Source organism: Nomascus leucogenys, chromosome 6 (genome assembly GCF_006542625.1).
Source record: "Nomascus leucogenys isolate Asia chromosome 6, Asia_NLE_v1, whole genome shotgun sequence".
In the NCBI taxonomy this organism is placed as follows: Eukaryota; Metazoa; Chordata; class Mammalia; order Primates; family Hylobatidae; genus Nomascus; species Nomascus leucogenys.
Window position 1 is genome coordinate 34,244,025 of NC_044386.1, and position 24,716 is coordinate 34,268,740.

Genomic DNA, 24,716 nt, shown 5'->3' on the forward strand with positions numbered 1-24,716 from the left:
CCAGCACTTTGGGAGGCTGAGGCATAAAAGCTGGCCAACATGGTAAAACCCTGTCTCTACTAAAAATACAAAAATTACCTGGGTGTGGTGGTGTGCACCTGTAGTCCAAGCTACTCCGGAGGCCAAGGCAGAAGAATTGCTTGAACCTGGGAGGTGGAGGTTGCAGTGAGCCAAGATCATGCCACTGCATTCCAGCCTGGGTGACAGAGCGAGACTCCATCTCAAAAAAAAAAAAGATTTTGGGGGCATGGTGGTTCACATCTGTAATCCCAGAATCCCAGGACTATGACAGGCTGAGGCAGGCATGTCACTTGAGCCTAGGAGTTCAAGACCAGCCAGGGCAACATGGTGAGATCCCCTCTCTACAAAAAATACAAAAATTAGCCAGGTGGAGGTGTGCGTGCCTGTGGTCCCAGCTACTTGGGAGGCTAAAGTTGGAGGATCATCTGAGCCTAGGAAGGTCAAGCACCACTGCACTCAATCCTGGGCAGCAGAGTTAAAAAAAAAAAAAAAAAAAAAAAAGACAAAAAAGAAAGAAAAGATTTTGGGGACTACTGGGCAATTTTAATATGGACTAAGTTTGTTGTTGTTGTTATGTAAGAGACTAAAGGCATGGGAAACAAGAGCGAAACTCTATCTCAAAAAATATGTATATATAAATTAGCCAGGCATGGTGGCAGGTACCTGTAATCTCAGCTACTAGGGAGGCTGTGGCAGGAGAATCAGTTGAACCCAGGAGGCAGAGGTTGCAGTGAGCCAAGATTGTGTCACTGCACTCCAGCCTGGGTGACAGAATGAGACCCTGTCTCAAAAAAATAAATAAATAAATAAGAGTCTCTAACAGCTCTGTTTCAAACATAATGTAAAGTGTCATCTCTTCAACATTCCTTGTCTTTTAGAGACATTTTGATGAGGGAATAATATACTTTTAGAAGGCTACACACAAATAGTATAATTATGCCTGCAAATGAAATGCTTAATAATAAATTGCATGTTACCTAGCAATGTTACCAGCAGCAGAGACAATGGCATTCTGTGACACAGAGGCAACTCTGCTCATTCCTTGTCCGTCTTGTCCCAAATCATACACCTGTGAATACAAAATCATTCTCACTTAAACATGATTATATACTATACACATATTATTAAACTCTTCCTTTTAAGGGATCCTTTAATATTGGTATTTAATACAAACATGAAAACATTCAGATTTGAAATTTCACAGAAAGGGGCCCCTTCTGAGAAGTGAGTTGGGCTTTTTTTTTTTTTTTTGAGACGAAGTCTTGCTCTGTTGCCTAGGCTGGAGGGCAAAGGCATGATCTCGGCTCACTGCAACCTCCGCCTCCCAGGTTCAAGCGATTCTCCTGCCTCAGCCTCCCAAGTAGCTGAGATTAAAGGCACATACTACCACACCTGGCTAATTTTTGTATTTTTAGTAGAGGCAGGGTTTCATCATGTTGGCCAGACTGGTCTCAAACTCCAGACCTCAGGTGATCTGCCCACCTTGGCCTCCCAAAGTGCTGGGATTACAGGCTTGAGCCACCATGCCCAGCAGGCTTTTTTTTTTTAGTTACACAGTTCACAGGAAAAATTTAAGAGGCGGGAATTGTCTTCCTTAAAAATAAGGATTTATTTGACTCTTAATGGTATAATAATATTAATACTAACCTGTATTACTCCTTTCTCAGATCGTGTATATAAAATATTTCTAGAATTATCAATTGCAATTTGAAGAATAGGATCTAAAAGTAAGACAAAAAAAAAAAAAAAAGAGAAAAAAGTAAACCCAAGGATTAACAAAGCAAATATATTAGCCAGTTACAACAAACTGTTGAATCAGAACTTTGTATTCAGGGGCTTTCTACTCTCTTGCTTTGTAGTTAAATCCTAGGCTGTTTGCATAAGATCCAGTCCAAAAAGCATTTTGGTCAGACAACACATGAAAAAAAACACATGCTAAATACTGTGACTGGGTTATGAGCATAGAAAGTAAGTTATTTTGTACTCTAAACGAATTTTAAGCCAAACCGTAAACAAATTCTGTTATTTGTTCATTCAATAATACTTAATGAATGTTTACTACATGCTAGAAACACAGAATAAGTATATCTGGTCCTTTATGTTAAGAAACTTCCAGTTTGGCCTAATTGATTGTGTGAAAGAACATAATTTTAAAATTTAGTCATATTAATCTTTGGGTATACAGACCTTATTTTGCCAAAGCATTTTAAAAATTATTTCACCTGTTTAAATCTCTCAGTTCGTTAAAAGCTAAGATATATTCTTTTTATATTGGAAATTTGTTCTAGACCAAGCAAACAATGTATTAGCTGCCTGAATGTCTGTCTCTCTCATATACACACGTTTTGGTTTAAGTATGTACAGCTGTTTTAGACACAAGTTCTTTGATGCTACATTTATAGGAAATAAGTAAACTTGAGAATAAAATCCACACTTTCTCTATGTTATAATCTCCTTACTCTTTAAAAGACCTTATGAATATATACCAGATGCTACTTAACATAACAAATTGTTTCAATTAAGAATGATAATTTCTGAAGAAAATGTTGAGAGAACAATGTGTTAGAAATTAGTTGTACTTGCCAAATTTATTGTTTCCTACTTACCATCTTCTGAGAATGTGAATTGTAGCAAGGAAGGAACAAGGAAAGAAAGTGAGCTCTTTGAGTGGTTTATTTTCCTGCATCTTTGGCTAAACCACCCTGCTTCAGCCTTAAAGAAAAAATAGAAGACTTATAAAAGTATGTAACTCCCTTACAATAACTACTGTATATCCATATTTATAAAATCCTTCAAATCTTCATGAAATACCAGTTATAATCACTAATACTAGTTATAATCAACAAAATGAGACATATTATTCAAAATTAACTACTGAGTTTAGTCTATAATTTAAAATATCAACCAAATACCGACAAGGAAAGAATTTCAAGACATACTGTTAGATGAAAAGCCAATTATGGGCTGGGCACAGTGGCTCGTGCCTATAAATCCCAGCACTTTGGGAGGCCAAGGCAGGCGGATCATTTGAGGTCAGGAGTTTGAGACCAGCCTAGCCAACATGATGAAACTCTGCCTCTAATAAAAACACAAAAATTAGCTGGATGTGGTGGTACATGCCTGTAATCCCAGCTATTGGGAGGCTGAGGCAGGAGAACTGCTTGAACCCAGGGGATGGAGGTTGCAGTGAGCCAAGATTGAGCCACTGCACTCCAGCCTGGGTGATAGACCTAGGTGATACAGTAAGACTCCATCACATGTAAAAAAAAAAAAAAAAAAAAATCAATTATGAATTAAATCAATAATCCAAGTGAAAACATATTTGCAAAACTGCATTATGTATTTGTATATGTGTATACACACACAAACACATATGCATAGATATCTATAGAGACACATACATTGATGTCTGCTTTATGCTCCACAAGGACATACATAGAATTAACAATGACTTTTACCTCTGAGGAGAGGGCTGAGTTTTGTAGGCACGGTGTAGTCATGGAGACTATAGCTTCAACTGTATGCTTGAATATTTACCATAAAAATATATTAATGTCTTTGTATAATTACAAAACAAAATAAAGGCTTATCTTTCCCTACTCCATCAAGAGAGAAAAAAAAAACGTTTACAAATATCAGACTTACCTGGTAGGCTACTTCATATAAACAGCCATCCTTTCCAGCCAAGAAAATTCTGCCATTATCAGTGGAAGTTATTGTTAAAAGGTAAGTATTATCAGTAGGAAGAGAATATAAAGGATCTGGAAGCAACTGCATTCCACCAGACATACTATCATTAAGAACTCCAGAACCTATTTAAAAAAGAATACATAAATCAGTTTATTAGCCACTCTACAGTTTTTAAAAATTTTTGCATTATCATCAGAATCTATATGTTTACTCAATTCTTTTTTTTTTTTTCTTGAGACAGAGTCTTGCTCTGTCACCCAGGCTGGGCGCAGTGGCCCGATCTCAGCTCACTGCAAGCTCTGCCTCCCGGGTTCACGCCATTCTCCTGCCTCAGCCTCCCCAGTAGCTGGGATTACAGGCGCCCGCCACCACGCCTAGCTAATTTTTTTTTGTATTTTTAGTAGAGACGAGGTTTCACCGTGTTAGCCAGGATGGTGTCGATCTCCTGACCTCGTGATCCGCCCGCCTCGGCCTCCCAAAGTGCTAAGATTACAGGCATGAGCCACCATGCCCGGCCTTACTCAATTCTTATTGACAATTAACATAGTCAACAGCTTCTATAATACACATTTTAAAATTACTAAAAGAAGTCTGATACCATTTGATAATTCAAGTTAAACAGAACCTGCACAGAGAGAGAGAGAGAGGGTGTGTGTGTGTGTGTGTGTGTGTGTGTGTGTGTGTGTGTGTGCCTGTGTTTATTATATAGTAAAATAATAAACAAGAAACTAACCCGGCCGGGTGCCGTGGCTCATGCCTGTAATCCCAGCACTTTGGGAGGCCGAGGTGGGCAGATCACCTGAGGTCAGCAGTTCAAGACCAGCCTGACCAACATGAAGACACCCCATCTCTTCTAAAAATACAAAATTAGGCTGGGCGCAGTGGCTCAAGCCTGTAATCCCAGCACTTTGGGAGGCCAAGACAGGTGGATCATGAGGTCAGGAGTTCGAGAACACCCTGGCCAACACAGTAAAACCCTGTCTCTACTAAAAATACAAAAAAATTAGCCGGGTGTGCTAGCGGGCGCCTGTAATCCCAGCTACTTGGGAGGCTGAGGCAGGAGAACTGCTTGAACCTGGGAGGCAGAGGTTGCACTGAGCCAAGATTGCACCACTACACTCCAGCCCGGGCGACAGTGCAAGACTCCCTTATCAAAAACAAACAAGCAAACAAAAGAACAAAATTAGCCGGGTATGGTGGTGCATGCCTGTAATCCCAGCAACTCAGGAGACTGAGGCAGAAGAATCACTTGAACCCGGGAGGCAGAGGACGCGGTAAGCCGAGATCACGCCATTGCACTGCAGCCTGGGCAACAAGAGCGAAGATCCGTCTCAAAAACAAACAAACAAACAAACAAAAAAAAAACTAACCCAATGTTAACTTGTGGAAAACAGCCTGAGGATTTGGCAGTAATAATCATTACTGTGAGTTAATGGAATTCAACATTTCACCCAGATTAGCTTTTAACTGTAATTATCAATTGGCCAAAATATTATTATTTTAAAAAACGTAACATGTGGGTTGCCATACCTGTTTGCAAATTAGCATAGCTGAGTCCAAGAATTACGATGTCTACAGGGGTCGCCAAAACCAGGAGGTGTCGCACATGAGGTTGAAAGATGCCTAAGATAAAGTAGACACAGGGCAGGAATACTTTCAGCATTTAAGCACTAACAGAGTAAGCTTTTATTACCATTAAAGTGAGCTACTAATTAAATGGTATATGAAAAGTCTGGATGCAGTTTAGTCAATTCTGTTGTCAAAATATTACTATGTATGATCATTTAAATAAGTAAATTTTGAATGTCATCAAGATAATGAAGAGGAAAAAAAGTAAATAGCAGTGGAAAAGAACCACCTTAGAAAACAATCACTTCAGTATTTAATGCTATTTAAAAAGTGTTACATTACAAAATAGTTTAAATTTATTAAAATAAAGAGATGTATATTTGTATATCCATGTTCATAGCAATGTTTTTCACAATAACTAGAAGGTGAAAACAAAATCCAAGTGTCCATCGATAGATGCATTAAAAAAAGACATATACACACACACACACACACACACACACACACACACACACACACACACACAAAATGGAATACTGCTGAACTTTAAAAAGTAAGAAAGTTGGCCGGGCACGGTGGCTCACACCTGTAATCCCATGGGAGGCCGAGGCAGGCAAATCACCTGAGGTCAGGAGTTTGAGACCAGCCTGGCCAACATGGTGAAACCCCATCTCTACTAAAAACAAAAAATTAGCCGAGTGTGGTGGCACGTGCCTGTAGTACCAGCTACTTGAGAGGCTGAGGCAGGAGAATTGCTTGAACCCAGGAGGCAGGGGTTGCAGTAGGCCGAGATCACGCCATTACACCCCAGTCTGGACGACAGAGTGAGACTCCATCTCAAAAAAAATTAAAAAATAAAAAAAAAAGGAAAAATGTTCTGATGCATGCTGTAACACAGATGAACCTTGAGGACATAGGTTAAATAAAATTAGCCAGTCACAAAATGACAAATATAGTACCATATGATTCCATTTATATGAGGAAACCTAGAATAGTCAAATTCTTACAGACAAAAAGTGGAATGGTTACTACCTACCACTGAGGGAAGGAGGAACAGGAGTTTTTAGTTAATAGGTACAGTTTCTGTTTTACAAAATACAGAGTTCTAGATATAGGTGGTGGTGAAGGTTACACCATAACGTGAATGGACTTAATATCACTGAAGTGTAGGCTTAAAAACAGTTAAGATGGCAAAGTTTGTATTATGTGTATTTTACCACAATTAAAATATATATAATAGATATCATTTTGAAATGCAAATAAAAGCTAGACAATTTTAGAAAATAAAACTTGCACCTATAGTTATCTACAAAAGAAAAGATTACAACCTTGATGATAGTATAGAGCAATATTTATACACTTATGCATCTCTTTTAGATTCTATGTAAAGGAAATACATTTGCTTTGCTTTTTTTTTTGAGACAGAGTTTCACTCTTGTTGCCCAGGCTGGAGTGCAGTGGCTCGATCTCGGCTCACTGCAATCTCCGCCTCCCGGGTTCAAGCAATCCTCCTGCCTCAGCCTCCCGAGTAGGTGGGATTACAGGCACACGGCACCATGCTGGGCTTACTTTGTATTTTTAGTAGAGACAGGGTTTCACCATGTCATCAGGCTTGTCTCGAACTCCTGACCTCAGTTGATCCACCCCCCCCCCACCAACCTCCCAAAGTGCTGGGATTACAGGCGTGAACCACCGCACCCAGTGTCTTTATTTCTTCTTTTTTTTTTTTTTTTTTTTGAGACAGGGTCTTGCTCTGCTGCCCAGGCTGGAGTGCAGTGGCACAATCAAGGCTTACTACAGCCTTGTCCTCCTATGCTCAAGCGATCCTCCCGTTTCAGCCTCATGAATAGCTGGACTACAGGCACACACCACCATGCCTGGCTAATGTTTCTGTTTTTTTGCAGAGACGGGGTATCACCACGTTGCCCAGGCTAGTCTTGAAGTCTCAGACTCAGGCGATCTGCTTGCCTTAGCCTCACAAAGTGCTGGGATTACAGATGTGAGCCACCACACCCAGCCTGAAAATATATTTTCAATGCAAGTAAATAAATAGTGTATAAAATGCCGGTTTGGGCTGGGCGTGGTGGCTCACATCTCTAATCTCAGCACTTTGAGAGGCAGAGACAGGCGGATCACTTGAGGTCCGGAGTTCGAGACCAGCCTGACCAACGTAGTGAAACCCTGTCTCTACTAAAAATACAAAAATTAGCCAGGCATGCTGGCGGGTGCCTGTAATCCCAGCTACTCGGGAGGCTGAGGCAGAAGAATCGCTTGAACCCAGGAGGTGGAGGTTGCAGTGAGCCGAGATTGTGCCATTGCACTCCAGCCTGGGCGACAGAGTGAGACTCCATCTCAAAAAAAAAAAAAAAAAAAAAAAAAAAAAAAGAAGAAGAAGTCTGTTTTTACTTAACTGAATATCTATAATGGCAAAATGGCCATAATCTTAAAAAATTTTACTTAGGCCTTGCAAAAAAGTCATTTTTGTCTATTATTTCCTCTTATAAAAAGGTACATTTGGCTGCGCAGTGGCTCACACCTGTAATACCAGGACTTTGAGAGGCCAAGGTGGGCAGATCGCTTGAGGCCAGGTGTTTAAGACTAGCCTGGCCAACATGGCCAAACCACATGCTACTAAAAATACAAAAATTAGCCGGGAATGGTGGCACATGCCTGTAATTCCAGCTACTCAGGAGCCTGAGGCAGGAGAATCGCTTAAACACAGGAGGCGGAGGTTGCAGTGAGCACCGAGGTGGCTCCACTGTACGCCAGCCTGGGCACAGAGTGAGACTCTGTTTCAAAAAAAAAAGGTACAGTTAAAGAATATATATATATATATATATATATATATATATATATATATATACATTTTTTTTTTTTGAGGCGAAGTCTTGCTCTGTCACCCAGGCTGGAGTGCAGTGGCGTGATCTTGGCTCAGTGCACGCTCCACCTCCCAGGTTCACACCATTCTCCTGCCTCAGCCTCCCGAGTAGCTGGGACTACAGGCGACCATCACCACGCCCAGCTAATTTTTTGTATTTTTAGTAGAGATGGGGTTTCACTGTGTTAGCCAGGATGGTCTCGATCTCCTGACCTCGTGATCCACCCACCTCAGCCTCCCAAAGTGCTGGGATTATAGGCGCAAGTGACCGTGTCCGGCCAAGAATATATTTTAAATTTAAATCAATCAATTCTCCTTCCCAGTAACTCTGATAAGACATTTGGCATTATGCTGGGCATGGTGGCTCATGCCTGTAATCCCAACACTTTGGGAGGCCGAGGCAGGTGGATTACTTGAGGTTGGGAGTTCGAGACCAGCCCGACCAACATGGAGAATTCCCATCTCTACTAAAAATATAAAATTAGCCAGGCGTGGTGACATGCCTGTAATCCCAGCTACTTGGGAGGCTGAGGCAGGAGGATCGCTTGAACTCAGGAGGCAAGACTGCAGTGAGCACCAAGGTGGCTAAACTGCACTCTAGCCTGGGCAACAGAGTGAGACTCTGTAACAGAAAAAAAAAAGAAAAGTACATTTAAAGCATATATTTTAAATTTAAATCAATCAATTCTCCTTCTCAGTAACTCTGATAAGAGATTTGGCATTATGAGGGTGAAACAATAAGTCAAACAATGCTTGTGACGTCCCTAAGATTTACTCTAAACTCTGTTCTCACTTCCATGGGCTATCAAGAATATGGCCAGGGCACGGCGGCTCACGCCTGTAATCCCAGCACATTGGGAGGCCAAGGTGGGCAAATCACCTGAGGTCAGCAGTTCAAAACCAGCCTGGCCAACATGGCAAAACCCTGCTCTACTAAAAATATAAAAATTAGCTGGGCATGGTGGCACATGCCTGCAATCCCAGCTACTCGGAAGGCTGAGGCGAGAGAATTGCTTGATCCCGGGAGGCGGAGGCTGCATTGAGCAGAGATCATGCCACTGCACTCCAGCCTGGGCAACAGAGCGAGACTCTGTCTCAAAAAAGAAAAAGACTAAAAAAATGGCCAGGTGCAGTGGCTTACAAGTATAAACCCAGCATCCCTGAGGTGGGTGGATTGCTTGAGCACAGGAGTTCAAGACCAGCTTGAGCAACGTGGCAAAACCCCATCTCTACAAAAATTAGCCAGGCGTGGTAGCACAGAACTGTAGTTCCAGCTAATTGGGAGGCTGAGGTGGGAGGATCTCCTGAGCCTGGGAGGTTGAGGCTGTAGTGAGCCATGATCATGCCACTGTACTCCAGCCTGGGTGATAGAGTAAGACCTTAATCTCAAAAAAAAAGAAAGACAGACTAATAAAATGCAGACACTAAAATTTTTCTTAACATTAAATTCAGCAATTGATGAAAAATCTATAGTGCAAAACCTTCAGGTATATCAAGAAAGAGTAGTAAAAAGCAAGTAAAATAAAATTCAAAAAACTACAGTTGGCCGGGTGTGGTGGCTCAAGCCTGTAATGCCAGCACTTTGGGAGGCCGAGGCGGGTGGATCACGAGGTCAGGAGATCGAGACCATCCTGGCTAACACGGTGAAACCCTGTCTCTACTAAAAATACAAAAAATTAGCTGGGCGAGGTGGCAGGCGCCTGTAGTCCCAGCTACGCGGGAGGCTGAGGCAGGAGAATGGCGTGAACCCCGGGGGGCGGAGCCTGCAGTGAGCAGAGATCGCGCCACTGAACTCCAGCCTGGGTGACAGAGCGAGACTCCGTCTCAAAAAAAAAAAAAAAAACAAAAAAAACACTACAGTTTAACATTTTTAAAGGCAGTGTCACTTATACCATTAAAGTAAACAGTTAAACATTAATAATCACTTTACATATTTCTAATTAGAATTCAAAATAAAACTTCAATGGAAAATACAACTGCTTAAAATAGGGTGTTGTCAGCCAGGCACGGTGGCTCACATCTGTAATCCCAGCACTTTGGAAGGCTGAGGCGGGCGGATCACCGGAGGTCAGGAGTTGAGACCAGCCTGCCCAACATGACGGAACCCCGTCTCTACTAAAAATACAAAAATTAGCTGAGTGTGGTGGCGCATACCTGTAATCCCAGCTACTCGAGAGGCTGAGGCAGAAGAACTGCTTGAACCCAGGAGGTGGAGGTTGTAGTGAGCCAAGATTGCGCCACTGCACTCCAGCCTACTCAATGGAGCGAGACTCCATCTCAAACAAAAATGTGTGTTGTTGTTCAGGTCTATACCATTTGGAGTTTACATATACAAACATAATCTCTTTCTTATAGTTTTATTTCTTACCTGCTTTTGGTTTCACAAGCCCCACAGCAAGAATAGTCTCACTAAGTCCATCAAAATAGGCAAGGTCACCTCTGTGAATAAATGAAGAAAAACATGTTACACATATAAAGCAAACAGGCCAGATGTGGTGGCTCATGTCTTTAATCCCAGTACTTTGGGAGTCTGAGGCAGGAGGATTGCCTGAGCCCAGAAGTTCAAGACCAGCCTGGGCAACATAGTGAGACTCTGTCTCTACAAAAAAGAAGCAAAAAAAATAGCCAGGCATGGGGGTGTGAGGCCACTGAGTTGGCAGGATCGTAAAGGCCCAGGAGGTTGAGGCTGCAGTGAGTAGTGATCATGCCACTGCACTCCAGCCTGGGTGACAAGTGAGAGCCTGTCTCAAAAAAGAAAAGAAAAGAAAAACAGAAAACGAAGTATTATCTTACAATGCTCTTTATTATTATTATTACTATTATTTTTGAGACAAGGTCCAGCTCTGTCACCCAGGCTGAAGTACAGTGGCATGATCTTGGCTCACTGCAATCTCCACTTCACACCTGGCGGATTTTTGTATTTTTTGTAGAGACAAGGTTTGGCCATAATGCCTAGGCTGGTGTTGAACTCCTGAATGTTCTTTATTAGTTAAATAAATTTAGACACAGAATATAATGAAAAGACTGGCTGGGCACAGTGGCTCACACCTGTAATCCCAGCACTTCGGGAGGCCAGGGTGGGCGAATCACAAGGTCAGGAGATTGAGACCATCCTGGCCAACGTGGTGAAACCCCGTCACTACTAAAATACAAAAAATTAGACGGGCATGGTGGCGCACCCCTGTGGTCCCGGCTACTCGGGAGGCTGAGGCGGGAGAATCGTTTGAACCCGGGAGGCAGAGTTGCAGTGAGCCGAGATCACACCACTGCACTCCAGCCTGACTAGAGAGCGAGACTCCGTCTCAAAAAAAAAAAAAGACTGGGAGAGGTGGCTCATGCCTGTAATCTCAGCACTTTGGGAGGGTGAGGCAGGAGCCCAGGAGTTCAAGACCCTGGGAAACATAGTGAGACTTGGTCTCTATGAAAAATTTATATATATATATATATATATATAATTTTTTCATTTTATATATATTGAATATATATAAATATTTTTCATTATATATATAATGAAAAAATAAACGAGCAAACAAAACTGTTTCAGTTCCAAGACCCAGGGACCCAGACCTGCTTATGGCTAAGAATGAACTAGAAAAACAGGGAAATACAAAAATAGAAAATGCTGCTCCCCATTCCAAACATCTCCACAACAGGGCTGCACATCAAGTAATAGCAATCTACTGCTGGGGCAGGGGCAAGAGTAAGAAGAGGGCCATCTTACAAGGATGGAATGAATCCAAACTATCAGACAAGAAATGTAAAGTAACTATGAACTATACATATAGGCTTTATATAGGAAAAAATATCTAATTGACCATATGTACAAATAGGTAAAGTTGGGAGGTTGAGACATGTGGATCACTTGAGGCCATGAGTTCAAGACCAGCCTGGCCAACACAATGGTACCTGTCTCTACTAAAAATAGAAAAAATTAGCCAGGCATGGTGGCCCAGGCCTGTAATCCCAGCTACTCGGGAGGCTGAGGCATGAGAATCACTTGAACCTGGGAGGCGGAGGTTGCAGTGAGGCAAGATGACACCACTGCACTCAAGCCTGGGCAACAGAGCAAGACTCTGTCTCAAAAAAAAAGGGAGAAATAAAACAGACAAAAAAAAAATAAGAATTTCAACAGAAAGATAAAAATTATAAGAAGTCAGTGAGGCCAGGTGTGGTGGCTTACGCCTATAATCCCCAGCATTTTGGGAGGCTGAGGTGGGCGGATCACGAGGTCAGGAGATCGAGACCATCCTGGCCAACATGGTGAAACCCTGTCTCTACTAAAACACACACAAAAAATTAGCTGGCCATGGTGGCACACGCTTGTATTCCCAGCTACTCAGGAGGCTGAGGCAGGGGAATTACTTGAACCAGGGAGGAGAAGGTCAGCCAAGATCTTGCCACTGTACTCCAGCCTGGGCAACAGAATGAGACCCAGTCTCCAAAAAAAAAAAGCCAAGTGCGGTGGCTCATGCTTGTAATCCCAGCACTTTGGGAGGCTGAGGTGGGCGGATCATCTGAGGTCAGGAATTCGAGACCAGCTTGCCCAACCTGGTGAAACTCCGCCTCCACTAAAAATACAAAAATTAGCCGGGTGTGGTGGTGCATGCCTACAATCCCAGCTACTCGGGAGGCTGAGGCAGGAGAATCACTTGAACCCAGGAGGTCGAGGCTGCAGTGAGCCGAGATCATGCCACTGCACTCCAGCCTCAGCAACGGAGTGAGACAAAAAAAAAAAAAAAAAAGGGGTCCGGGTGCAGTGGCTTACACCTGTAATCCCAGCACTTTGAGACTCCGTCTCCCAAAAAACAGGGAGATAGACAGAAAGTGGAAAAACAAAAAACAGAATGGAGCATCTAAAATGAGGTATATAACAAAAGTATAGCTGAAATCTCTGAAGAAAAAGAATGTATCAGAATATTTCAAGATAATGGCTGGACTGGGTGCAGTGGCTCATGCCTGTAATCCCAGCACTTTGGGAGGCCAAGGAGGGCAAATCACTGGAGGCCAGGAGTTCAAGACCAGCCTAGTCAACATAGTGAAACCCCACCTCTAATAACAATACAAAAATTAGCCAGGTGTGGTGGCCCGTACCTGTAGTCCCAGCTACTCCAGAGGCTGAGGCAAGAAGTGCTTGAACCCAGGAGGCGGAGGTTGCAGTGAACCAAGATAGTCCACTGCACTCCAGCCTGGACAACAGAGTGAGACTCTGTCTCAAAAAAAAAAAAAAAAAAAGACAATGGCTGAACAGAAAAGAAAAGAGAGAGAAAAATAAAGAAAATAGCTGAAAAAAATTCTAAAAATAGTAGAAGACATCAAACTAAAGATCTAAGAAGCTCAGAGAACATGAAGCAGAATAAATACCACAAAAAAAATATAATCTAGACTTTCAAGAAAGCTTCCAGTCATCCTGAAAAGGCCATCCACACAGGAACAAAATAGCTAAATGGCAACTTATGTGGACTAGGATTCCCCATCCTCCTACATCATGCCATTCCACAGGGCCCTTTGATAATTGGCACAGCCTCTTGAAACTATGATCCAATGCTGAGATAGCTGGGGGTTAGGGAACAATGAAATGACCAAGATTACATTTTTATCATCCAGATGGAATTAGGATTTATAATAGAAAGCCAATTGAGCATTTAAACTAAGTATAAATGTTACAAAATTGAATTTGTGGACCTTGTGCCTTGATTTTTAAAAATAAGTACATTCTTCAAATAATTTTTCTTTAAACGAACACACACTGCTATGGATCAAATATCTGTGTCCTCCTAAAATTCACGTTAAATTCTAACTCTTAATGTGATAGTATTTGTAGGTGGGGTCTTTGAAAGGTTATGAGGTCATGAGGGTATATACCTCATGAATGGGATTAGTGCCCTTATAAAAGAGGACCCAAAGAACTCCCCTACCCCTCTGCCATGTGAGGACAGAGTGAAAAGATAGCCATCTATGAACACAGAAGTGGGCTTTCACCAGACCTTGATCTTGGACTTCCAGCTTCCAGAACCATAAGAAATAAATTTCTGTTGATCATAGGCTATGGTATTTTCTGTTTCAGCAGCTCAGACTAAGACACACAGTAAGGTAGGACTGTTTGTTCCATGAGGGCAGAACCACATTCATCTCATTCAGTACTGTTCCTACCACAACAACAGTGTCAGATACATAAGATCAATATGTATGTGTCAAATAAATATGTTGGATGTTAATGGAAATGTAAAAAATTTCATTAAAGGGTTTTTTTTTTTTGAGATGGAGTTTTCCCTCTTGTTGCCCAGGCTGGAGTGCAATGGCGCCATCTCGGCTCACCACAACCTCTGCCTGCCAGGTTCAAGTGATTCTCCTGCCTCAGCCTCCCGAGTAGCTGCGATTACAGGCATGTGCCACCATGCCAGGCTAATTTTGTATTTTTAGTAGAGATGGGCTTTCTCCATGTTGGTCAGGCTGGTCTCGGACTCCTGACCTCAGATGATCCACTCGCCTCAGCCTCCCAAAGTGCTGGGATTAGAGGCGTTTGAGTCAGCCATTGTGCTCGGCCGTTACAGTGTTTTTTTAATGCACGTGTGTTCCTAAAAAGATCATTAATTACTCAGGAGCAAGAGTAACATCTTAATTATACGGGCTTTCCTATGTTTATCCCACACCTCATCTAAGGATAATATAATGGACAACTGGAAGTAAAACAAAAGCTATCTCTAAAAAGTCAACAGGCAGATCACCAGACCAATACGCTGTATTTAAGCAAAAGTACCTTAGGCTTTCACTCAGAATCATTTCTATACATATAATTTACACACAGGTCAAATTCACAAAATGACAACAAAATAAATAAATATCAGATGCCTACTTCATAGAAATGCAAGGAAAACAGAAGTCTTTAAAAATGTCCAATCATCTCTCAATGAATTGCCAACATCTATTTTTACTACAGGCTAACAGCTTGGGACCCGGGCTCCTGCTACTCAATAATGGCACCTACACCAGCAGCAGCAGCTGGTAGCTTGTTACAAGTACGGACTCTTGAGCCTCACTCAGGACTACTAAGACAATGCACATTTGAACAACTCCAGATGACTGATACTGAGAAGCACTGACCCAAAGGCTAGATGAATGAAAGATAAACCAAGCAGCTTCTAATGAGAACACTAGCTACAGTAAAGTTTATATAAATTCCAATCACCCTTAAAGCAAACCAGCCTTAAATACATACCCATCCTCATAGTTCCACATGAATATATCACTGTCAATTGTGAGCCAAGCTCTGCTGATAGGAGGGAACACACCCATCATGCAATTACACTGCATATCTGAGGTAGTGTGGATGTAAGGCAGACAGAGTTGAATCTTACTTTTCTTTAACTTGTTTCAATAGGTTTTGACTTAATATTTACATAAAAAATCACTGTGTGTCCACTCTTTAATACAACATGGAATCCATATACTTAAATTTTAAATATAACCCTTAAATGAATTAATATATAACACATTAATTAAACATAGAACAAGAATTGTAACAATGAAAATACCAATTTTAACATTTTTAAAATAAATATAAAGTAATAGGATACGTCCAAACTGCTCAACAAGTTCAGGTGGGAGAGGAACTCTTCGGATGGAACTGATCTCTGGAAGGTTGGGTACGGACATCAAACCAGGTCCTTGTAAAGGATAATCCATATCTGACATGCCAGAAACGGTGGGATTATCTACAAAAAGAAAATGAAGTATTTATAATAATGTACTGCTCATCAACTAGGCATACAAAAGGATTGAGTGCCACAAAAAAATTGTGTGTGCTGGTTCCAAAGGTACAGAGAGAATATTCTAGTTTTGACCCGATACAAAGTAGGCCTGAAATATTCCATTGTGAAGGTAGGAACAGTTACTGGTTTCAGGCCTAAAGGGAAAGTCGTATCTCACAAAAACTTGCTCTATAACAAAGGAAATGTTTAAAATTTTTTTTTTTTTTTTTTTTTTGAGATAGAGTCTTGCACTGTCGCCCAGCCTGGAGTGCAGTGGTGCGATCTCAGCTCACTGCAAGCTCCACCTCCTGGGTTCATGCCATTCTCCTGCCTCAGCCTCCCAAGTAGCTGGGACTACAGGCGTCCGCCACCATGCCCGGCTAATTTTTTGTATTTTTAGTAGAAACTGGGTTTCACCGTGTTAGCCAGGCTGGTCTTGGTCTCCTGACCTCGTGATCCGCCCGCCTCGGCCTCCCAAAGTGCTGGGATTACAGGTGTGAGCCACCATGCCCGGCCGGAAATGTTTAAATTTGATAATTTAGTGTTATTTTAAAATAAAAGTGGCTGGGCGCGGTGGCTCAAGCCTGTAATCCTAGCACTTTGGAGGCCGAGGTGGGAGGATCATGAGGTCAGGAGTTCGAGACTAGCCTGGCCAACATGGTGAAACTCCATCTCTACTAAAGACACAAAAAATTAGCCTGCCTGGGCCGGGCGTGGTGGCTTACGCCTGTAATCCCAGCACTTTGGGAGGCTGAGGCGGGCAGATCACGAGGTCAGGAGATCAACACCATCCTGGCTAACACAGTGAAACCTTGTCTCTACTAAAAAAATACAAAAAAATTAGCTGGGCGTGGTGGCGAGCGCCTGTAGTCCCAGCTACTCAAGAGGCTGAGGCAGGAGAATGGCGTGAACCCGGGAGGCGGAGCTTGCAGTGAGCCAAGATCGCACCATTACACTCCAGTCTGGGCGACACAGCGAGACTCCGTCTCTAAAAAATAAATAAATAAATAAACAAAAATTAGCCTGTGTGGTGGCGTGCACCTATAATCCCAGCTACTCGGGAGGCTGGGGCAGAATTGCTTGAACCCGGGAGGCGGAAGTTGCAGTGAGCTGAGATCATGCCACTGCATTCCAGCTGGAGTGACAGGGCAAGACTCTGTCTCAAAAAATAAATAAATAAATAAATAAAATGAAAGCATGTAATTGTACTGTTTGTAACACAAAGGATAAATGCTTGAGAGGATAGATACCCCATTTTCCATGATGCTATCATTTCACATTGCATGCCTGTATCAAAACATCTCATGCACCACATAAATATATACACTGTCGGGCGTGGTGGCTCACGCCTGTAATCCCAGCGCTTTGGGAGCCAGAGGCAGGCCGATCACAAGGTCAGGAGTTCAAGACCAGCCTGGCCAACATGGTGAAACCCTGTCTCCACTAAAAATACAAAAAAATCAGCCAGGCACGGTAGCAAGCACCTATAATTCCAGCTACTCGGGAGGCTGAGGCAGGAGAACTGCTTGAACCCGGGAGGCGGAGGCAGCAGTGAGCCAAGATCATGCCACTGCACTCCAGCCTAGGTGACAGAGCAAGACTCCGTTTTGTGGGAAAAAAAAAATATATATATATACACACACACACGCACACACACACACACACACACACGCCTACTATGTACCCACAAAATTAAAAATAAAAAAATTTAAAAATAATTAAGTGTTTTTCTATCATTTTGCTAATCTGAAATGGGAAAATATAAAACTGCTTTGGGGCTCAAAGGTAAAATGACTATAAGCAAACAAAATAATGACTGGGGGAAAATACTGCCTTTACCAGCTAAACATTTATAGATTAAAACAACCCATGACTTTTCCCTTTAGATTTATCCCCCAGACCACTAAGACAAATACAAATAATACCTCACAAGCAATATCTTATTAGGGGTAAAAAAAACAAAGACTGCTCTATAAAGTGTTCTCATGTAACCTTTCTCTTGCTCTAAGACTCCATCACTAAGGACAGGAGTGGGCTGGTCTACTCAACCTATCCTTGCTCCCGGACAAGGTGTTATTTAGACCTGACTGATGACCTAATTATCTCAGGCACTTTTTCAGGTTCTATAGAGTACAATGATGTTAAGGAAAACTGACATATAAAACAATCTTCAAGTGTATTATGGAAATTTTTAAAATATATACAAGAGAAATACAATAAATACCCATGTACTGATTATCCAACTTCACAACCAGTAATATCCCCAATCATGTTTCATTTTTATCATTGTTCACTCCTTCCCCAATTAATTATTTTTTTTGAGATGGAGTCTCGCTCTGACGCCAAGCTAGAGTGCAGTGGCGCCATCTCGGCTCACTGCAACCTCCAACTCCTGGTTCAAGGGATTCTCCTGCCTCAGCCTCCCGAGTAGCTGGGACTACAGGCATGAGCCACCACGCCCAGCTAATTTTTGTAGTTTTAGTAGAGACAAGGTTTCACCATGTTGGCGGGGATCGTCTCAATCTCTTTTTTTTTTGAGACGGAGTCTCGCAGGCTGGAGTGCAGTGGCCTGATCTCAGCTCACTGCAAGCTCCGCCTCCTGGGTTCACGCCATTCTTCTGTCTCAGCCTCCTGATTAGCTGGGACTACAGGCGCCTGCCACTACGCCCGGCTAATTTTTTTATTTTTAGTAGAGACGGGGTGTCACCGTGTTAGCCAGGATAGTCTCGATCTCCTGACCTCGTGATCTGCCCGCCTCGGCCTCCCAAAGTGCTGGGATTACAGGCGTGAGCCACCGTGCCCGGCCGGTCTCAATCTCTTGACCTCGTGATTCGCCTGCCTGGGCTTTCCAAAGTTCTGGGATTACAGATGTGAGCCACCGCACCCAGCCGAACTCTTTCTCTTTTTTTTTTTTTTTCTGAGACGGGGTTTCACTCTGTCGCCTAGGCTGGAATGCAGTGGTGCAATCACGGCTCAGGGCAACCTCAGCCTCTTGGGCTTAAGCAATCTTCCACCACAGCCTCGTGAGTAGCTAGGACTACAGTGTCAGGACACCATGCTTAGCCAATTTTTTTTTTGTTTTTGAGGGGTTTTTTTGAGATGGGCTCTCGCTCTGTCGCCCAGGCTCTAGTGCAATGGCGGCTCACTGCAACCTCTGCCTCCCAGGTTCAAGAGATTCTCTTGCCTCAGCCTCCCAAGAAGCTGGGACTACAGGAGCGTGCCATCACACCCGGCTTATTTTTGTATTTTTAGTAGAGACAGGATTTCGCCATGACGGCCAGGCTAGTCTCAAACTCCTGACCTCAAGTGATCCACCCACCTTTGCTTCCCAAATTGCTGAAATTACAGGAGTAAACCACCACGCCCAGCCAAACCATTTTTCTTTTTCCTTTTTTTTTTTTTTTTTTGAGATGGAGTCTCACTCTGTCGCCCAGGCTGGAGTGCAGTGGCGCGATCTCGGCTCACTGCAAGCTCCGCCTCCCGGGTTCACGCCATTCTCCTGCCTCAGCCTCGGGAGTAGCTGGGACTACAGGGGCCCGCCACCACGACCGGCTAATTATTTTGTATTTTTAGTAAAGACGGGGGTTTCACCATGTTAGCCAGGATGGTCTCATCTCCTGACCTCATGATCTGCCCGCCTGGGCCTCCCATTTCTTTTGAGAAAGAGTCTCCCTCTATTGCCCTGGCTGGAGTACAGTGGCACGATCTTGGCTCACTTGCAACTTCCACCTCCCGGGTTCAAGTGATTCTCCTGCCTCAGCCTCCTTAATAACTGAGATTACAGGCGCGTGCCACCACACCCAGCTAAATTTTGTATTTTTAGTAGAGACGGGGTTTTACCACGTTGGTCAGGCTGGTCTTGAACTCCTGACCTCGTGATCTGCTGCCTCAGCCTCCCAAAGTGCTGGGATTATGGGCGTGAGCCACCGCACCCAGCCACTTTTTGTAGAGACAGGGTTTTGCCATGCTGCTGTCTGGTCTCAAACTGAATCTCAAGTGATCCACCCCACTTCCGGGTCCCAAATTGCTAGGATTACAGGCATGAGGCACAGGGCCAGGCCTTTTTTTTTTTTTTTTTTTTTTTTTTTTTGAGACAGGGTCTCACTCTCTTGCCCAGGCTGGAGTGCAGTGGCGCAATCACAGCTCACTGCAGTCTCAACCTCCCCATCTCAAGTTATACTCCCACCTCAGCCTCCCAAGTAGCTGGGGGTCCAAGTGTGTGCACCATGCCAAGCTAATTTTTGTATTATTGTACTTTTTTTCTTTAAGAGGCTGGGTTTCACCATATTGCCAAGACTGGTCTCAAACCTCTGGGCTCAAGTGATCTGCCCACTTTGGCCTCCCAAAGTGCTGGGACTACTGGGCTGAATTCATATTAAAGCAAATCCAGGCTGGGCGCAGTGGGTGACACCTGTAATCCCAACACTTTGGGAGGCCGAGATGGGCGGATCACATGAGGTCAGGAGATCAAGACCAGCCTGGTCAACACGGTGAAACCCTGTCTCTACTAAAAATAGAAAAATGAGCCAGTGGTGCACCCCTATGATCCCAGCTACTCAGGAGGCTGAGGCAGGAGCATCGCTTGAACCTGGGAAGTGGAGGCTGTAGTAAGCCAAGATCATGCCAACTGCACTCCAGGCTGGGTGACAGTAAGACTCTGTCTCAAAAAATAAATAAATAAATAAAGCAAATCCAGACATCCCATTTGATCCTAAAACGTAACTTTAATAGGCCGAAGGTGGCAGATCACCATGTTAAATGGCAGTGGGAACACAAATGGAGGAATTGATAACTTTAGTGAGAATGGGAATGGTAAGAAAGACTTCAGGCCAGGAGTGTGACTTACATCTGTAATCTCAGCACTTTGGAAGGCTGAGGTAGGAGGACTGCTTGATGCTAGGAATTTGAGACCTTGTAACAGAGTGAGACTACGTTTCTACATAAAAATTAAAAATTAGCTGGGTGTGGTGGCAGGCGCCTGTAGTCCCAGCCACTGGGGAGGGCAAGGCGGGAGGACCACTTGAGCTCATGAGTTAGAGGCTGCAGTGAGCTGTGATCATGCCACTGCACTCCAACCTGGCAACAGAACTAGACCTTGACTCGGTCGGGCGCGGTGGCTCACGCCTGTAATCCCAGCACTTTGGGAGGCCGAGGCGGGCGGATCACGAGGTCAGGAGATCGAGACCATCCTGGTTAACACGGTGAAACCCCGTCTCTACTAAAAATACAAAAAATTAGCCGGGCGCAGTGGCGGGTGCCTGTAGTCCCAGCTACTCGGGGGGGAGGGGGGGCTGAGACAGGAGAATGGCGTGAACCCGGGAGGCGGAGCTTGCAGTGAGCCGAGATTTCGCCATTGCACTCCGGGCTGGGCGAAAGAGCGAGACCCCGTCTCAAAAAAAAAAAAAGAACTAGACCTTGACTCAAAAAAAAGAAAAAGAAAAAGAAAGACAACAAAGGGAAACTAAGGACTTTCACAAGGAGTCTGGAAAAAGTTTGTCAGGCAAAGAAAGAACATTGCAGAAACAATAAAAGTAAGGTAAAATCCTGAGGAAATCCTGAAGATGGGGCTTCTTATGGAAAATATGCTAAATTCTCTGTAATCAGAGCAATGGGTGAAGAATCGGATGGAAAAGAAGGGGACGAGACTGGGTGAAAGAGGAAGGTATGTGTAAAGGCATGAGATATGTAAGAGAAGGACCAGAATGCATACACTGTTTTTATATCTTGTTTTCACACCTAAGGAGGCCAAAACGAGTAATGTTGTTCAAGATGATAAATGCTAATAGGCCAATCAGGTATTATAAGACACGCTCATTGGTAAGTAGCTGTAGGGAGCAAATACTATCTTTGTTTCTATCATTTCTTTGATTCCAAAGCTATCAATGATTTTTATAAATAATCAGAAGTGTTCTCGGTTTATACTGCACAAATTATCCTACTTAAATTACTTTGGTTGTTGCTCACCAACAATCTCTTTTCTTTCTTACACTTCTCTGGTTTTCTCCAAATTCCATCTCACAAACGGGTCACTTTTTCTAGCAACTGATGTAATTCCATAAGCCGAGGGGAGCTGGTTATAACTTAAAACTGTTAAATTACTTTCCAGTCACCTATATTGTCAACACATATTCTGCCTTACCCTCCCTGTACATAAGCACTGTGATTTCCCTGTTCTCTTCCTTTATTCCACTGGTAGTTCTTTTAAGACCCTCCAGCATTTCACAATACACATCTCTACACATAATAAAAGCGTTTCTTGGCCGGGCGCAGTGGCTCGCGCCTGTAATCCCAGCACTTTCGGAGGCCGAGGCGGGCGGATCACTTGAGGTCAGAAGTTCGTGACCAGCCAGGCCAACATGGTGAAACCCCGTCTCTACTTAAAAAACACAAAAATTAGCCGGGCGTGGTGGCGGGCGCCTGTAATCTCAGCTACTTGGGAGGCTGAGGCAGAAGAATCGCTTGAATCCGGGAGGCGGAGGTTGCAATGAGCCGAGATCGCGCCATTGCACTTCAGCCCGGGCGAAGAGGGAACTGCTCCGTCTCAATAAATAAATATAAAGCAAAGCGTATCTTTAAGATAACATGCTAAATTTCCAAATTAACTTCGTTTGCTCTTACGATCTACTCAAATACTAACAGGAGAAATGAACAAATTTGGGACTTGGATCTGGAGATGCTTCTCATATGTAGCCTTAGCCATAAACACTTGAGAGCGGCAAGAAGCTCATTAAGGTTGAGGTCTTTGCCTTTTTCTGCTTCAACTGGGAGCCTGCTCTTCACTCTTGCCCTCTCAAGTATCTACAATGAAGAAAGTGAGGAAAAGAAAAAACCTGAAAATAAGCTGCTTGCTGTCTCCAAAAATGCAACCAACAGTGCCATAAATCTCAGGATATCCTCGCCAGGACCAACGTTGGGGATAAGTAGCAAATTAGGAAGTCAGGCGAGAGTCCTTTAGGCTGAGAAAGCAGGGTCACTATCACTCACTTGGGGCAGACACCATAAGCAGCTCGGAAAGGTCCGGGTACATGCGGTCCTCTTGCAACTGACGGTCGATGAGCCGTCCAGCATTTTCCAGAGCTTCCTGCAGGGCTGCGGCAGATGTAGAGGCCGGCATCGCCGCGCCCAACAAAGAAGACGGCATCTCGGAAATCGTAGACACCAGGGTCCAGAAAAAGTCAAAAGCCAACGAGAAACAAGAAAAGATCCAAAAAGTTAGCTTAGATCCGCCGCTTAGGGCGCGCGCGCCAAACGAGCGCCTTAGCGCCTCGACATGACGCACTTCCGCTTCATCCGGTGGGGGAACCGGAAGACGCCGTTCTGACCTGGGAAGAGGAAGCTGTTGGGAGGGGGCTAGAGGTTGGGGGTGGAGCAAGGAGGCCGCTGATGCTTTCGAGGGAGTTGAGGGTTTTGGGGTGTGGAAGGGTAAAATTAGGGTAGGTTATTTAGGGAAGGGAGGAAGGGAAGGGAAGGATAAAGGGGAGGGAACTGGGAAGGAGAGGGGCGGGTGGGGTGGGGAGGGAGGAGGGATACGGTAGGTGGGAGCTAGGGCGTGTGTCTGGCCTAGGAGCTGGTCTGGTTCCGTTGGTTTAAGCGCGTGCTCGACCTGAGTCTTGGAACTTCCCTCATCGGAATCCACTAACTGCAGCTGTATGAGTGCGCACATAAGCGCGCAGCTTGGTACTCCCAAGTAAATGCTCTTGTGAGAGTAGTTAAGAATTGGTAGCTTGCTGTCACAGAGAGGGATATAAACCAATATCTCACTATATTCTTCACGGGCTTCAGCGTAAATTAGAATTCATCAGGCTTTTCCATTTGCATGTCGCTGTCTTTTGACTTTGTGGCCCCTTAGTATAAAATACGTGTTTACGAAGGAGCTGAGTGCAGGTGGACCGCTGCCGTGCTTTTTATCGTAGCAGAGATAGCAGACAGTTGTAATTCATCTTTTCATTCCCAGCGCTAGTACAGGAACTCGTATGAGATAGGAACCCAAGAGATATACAATCCTAAGAAACTGAATACTTGCCTTGTGCCTGGTGCTGGGACTATCAAACTAACACTGTTTCCTGTCCTTAAGGTGCATCAAGCAGAGACAAACAAAGGGCTTCACTATAATTTTTCTATTTGGATATGTATAAACTATAGCAGAAGGATAGGAGAAAGCAGAGAGGTAAAAGAGGCTTCATTTACTACAGAAGGCAACCTGAGTGGGTAAATCAAAGCACTTTTTAGAAAGCTGTCCTTACTTAGAATCTCACCTAAGAAAGTTTCCAGTTACGTTCTTCAGAATTTCACAAATCAATAACTGAATTACTCTAAATTGGTCTTGTGCTATTTGAATTATATTTTTACTCCCTCAAAGACTTGACTACATTTCTGAAAATTGAAAGTTCTATGATGTTACCAATCTACACTTAAAATTTGACATAGCCAATATACCAAGAAAAACCGGATTTTTTATTATTGGTATATAAATAGGCAGTTGGGTCTCTAGCTGTCAGTTTACTTTATTTGGTAGACCTTAGACTGAAAAGTGGTGGTCTGGCACCGAGTTTGTGTTTAATTTGAGACAAAATACACAAAGTTTTCAACTCCATAAATTGGAAGATTCAACAATGTTGCTGTGATATTCCTGCATAGAAACAAAGCTCCCCAAAGTGTAATCTAACTAACTTAATTCATTGGCATATTGCCTATGTTTTCCCACTACAACTGCTAAACCAAGTAATTTCTACAAAAGACTGCAAAGCCTAAAATACGGACTCTGGCACTTTACAGGAAAAGTTTGCTGACCTCTTCCCTAGAACAGATAA

The 24,716-nt window shown here is 43.5% G+C and overlaps 1 protein-coding gene across 4 annotated transcripts in view; it reads right to left on the reverse strand.

Moving 5' to 3' along the window:
• NUP155 (nucleoporin 155) overlaps positions 1–23,246 on the reverse strand; it is a 76,836-nt gene extending 53,590 nt beyond the window's left edge. Inside the window, exons 1-10 of one of the 4 annotated variants that reach the window (XM_030813992.1) lie at positions 22,891–23,246; positions 15,733–15,870; positions 15,375–15,471; positions 10,527–10,597; positions 5,242–5,334; positions 3,667–3,833; positions 3,480–3,545; positions 2,628–2,733; positions 1,669–1,742; positions 999–1,090 (exon numbers count right to left, since the gene is read on the reverse strand). In XM_030813992.1, the coding sequence (XP_030669852.1) occupies positions 999–1,090; positions 1,669–1,742; positions 2,628–2,733; positions 3,480–3,545; positions 3,667–3,833; positions 5,242–5,334; positions 10,527–10,597; positions 15,375–15,471; positions 15,733–15,870; positions 22,891–23,047 (1,061 nt within the window). In that variant the 5' untranslated portion in view covers positions 23,048–23,246. Of the gene's footprint in view, positions 1–998; positions 1,091–1,668; positions 1,743–2,627; positions 2,734–3,479; positions 3,546–3,666; positions 3,834–5,241; positions 5,335–10,526; positions 10,598–15,374; positions 15,472–15,732; positions 15,871–22,736; positions 22,851–22,890 lie in introns of those variants that run through there. The other 3 variants (XM_030813994.1, XM_030813993.1, XM_030813995.1) reach the window with 3 other exon arrangements.
• Positions 23,247–24,716: the final 1,470 nt, after the last annotated feature.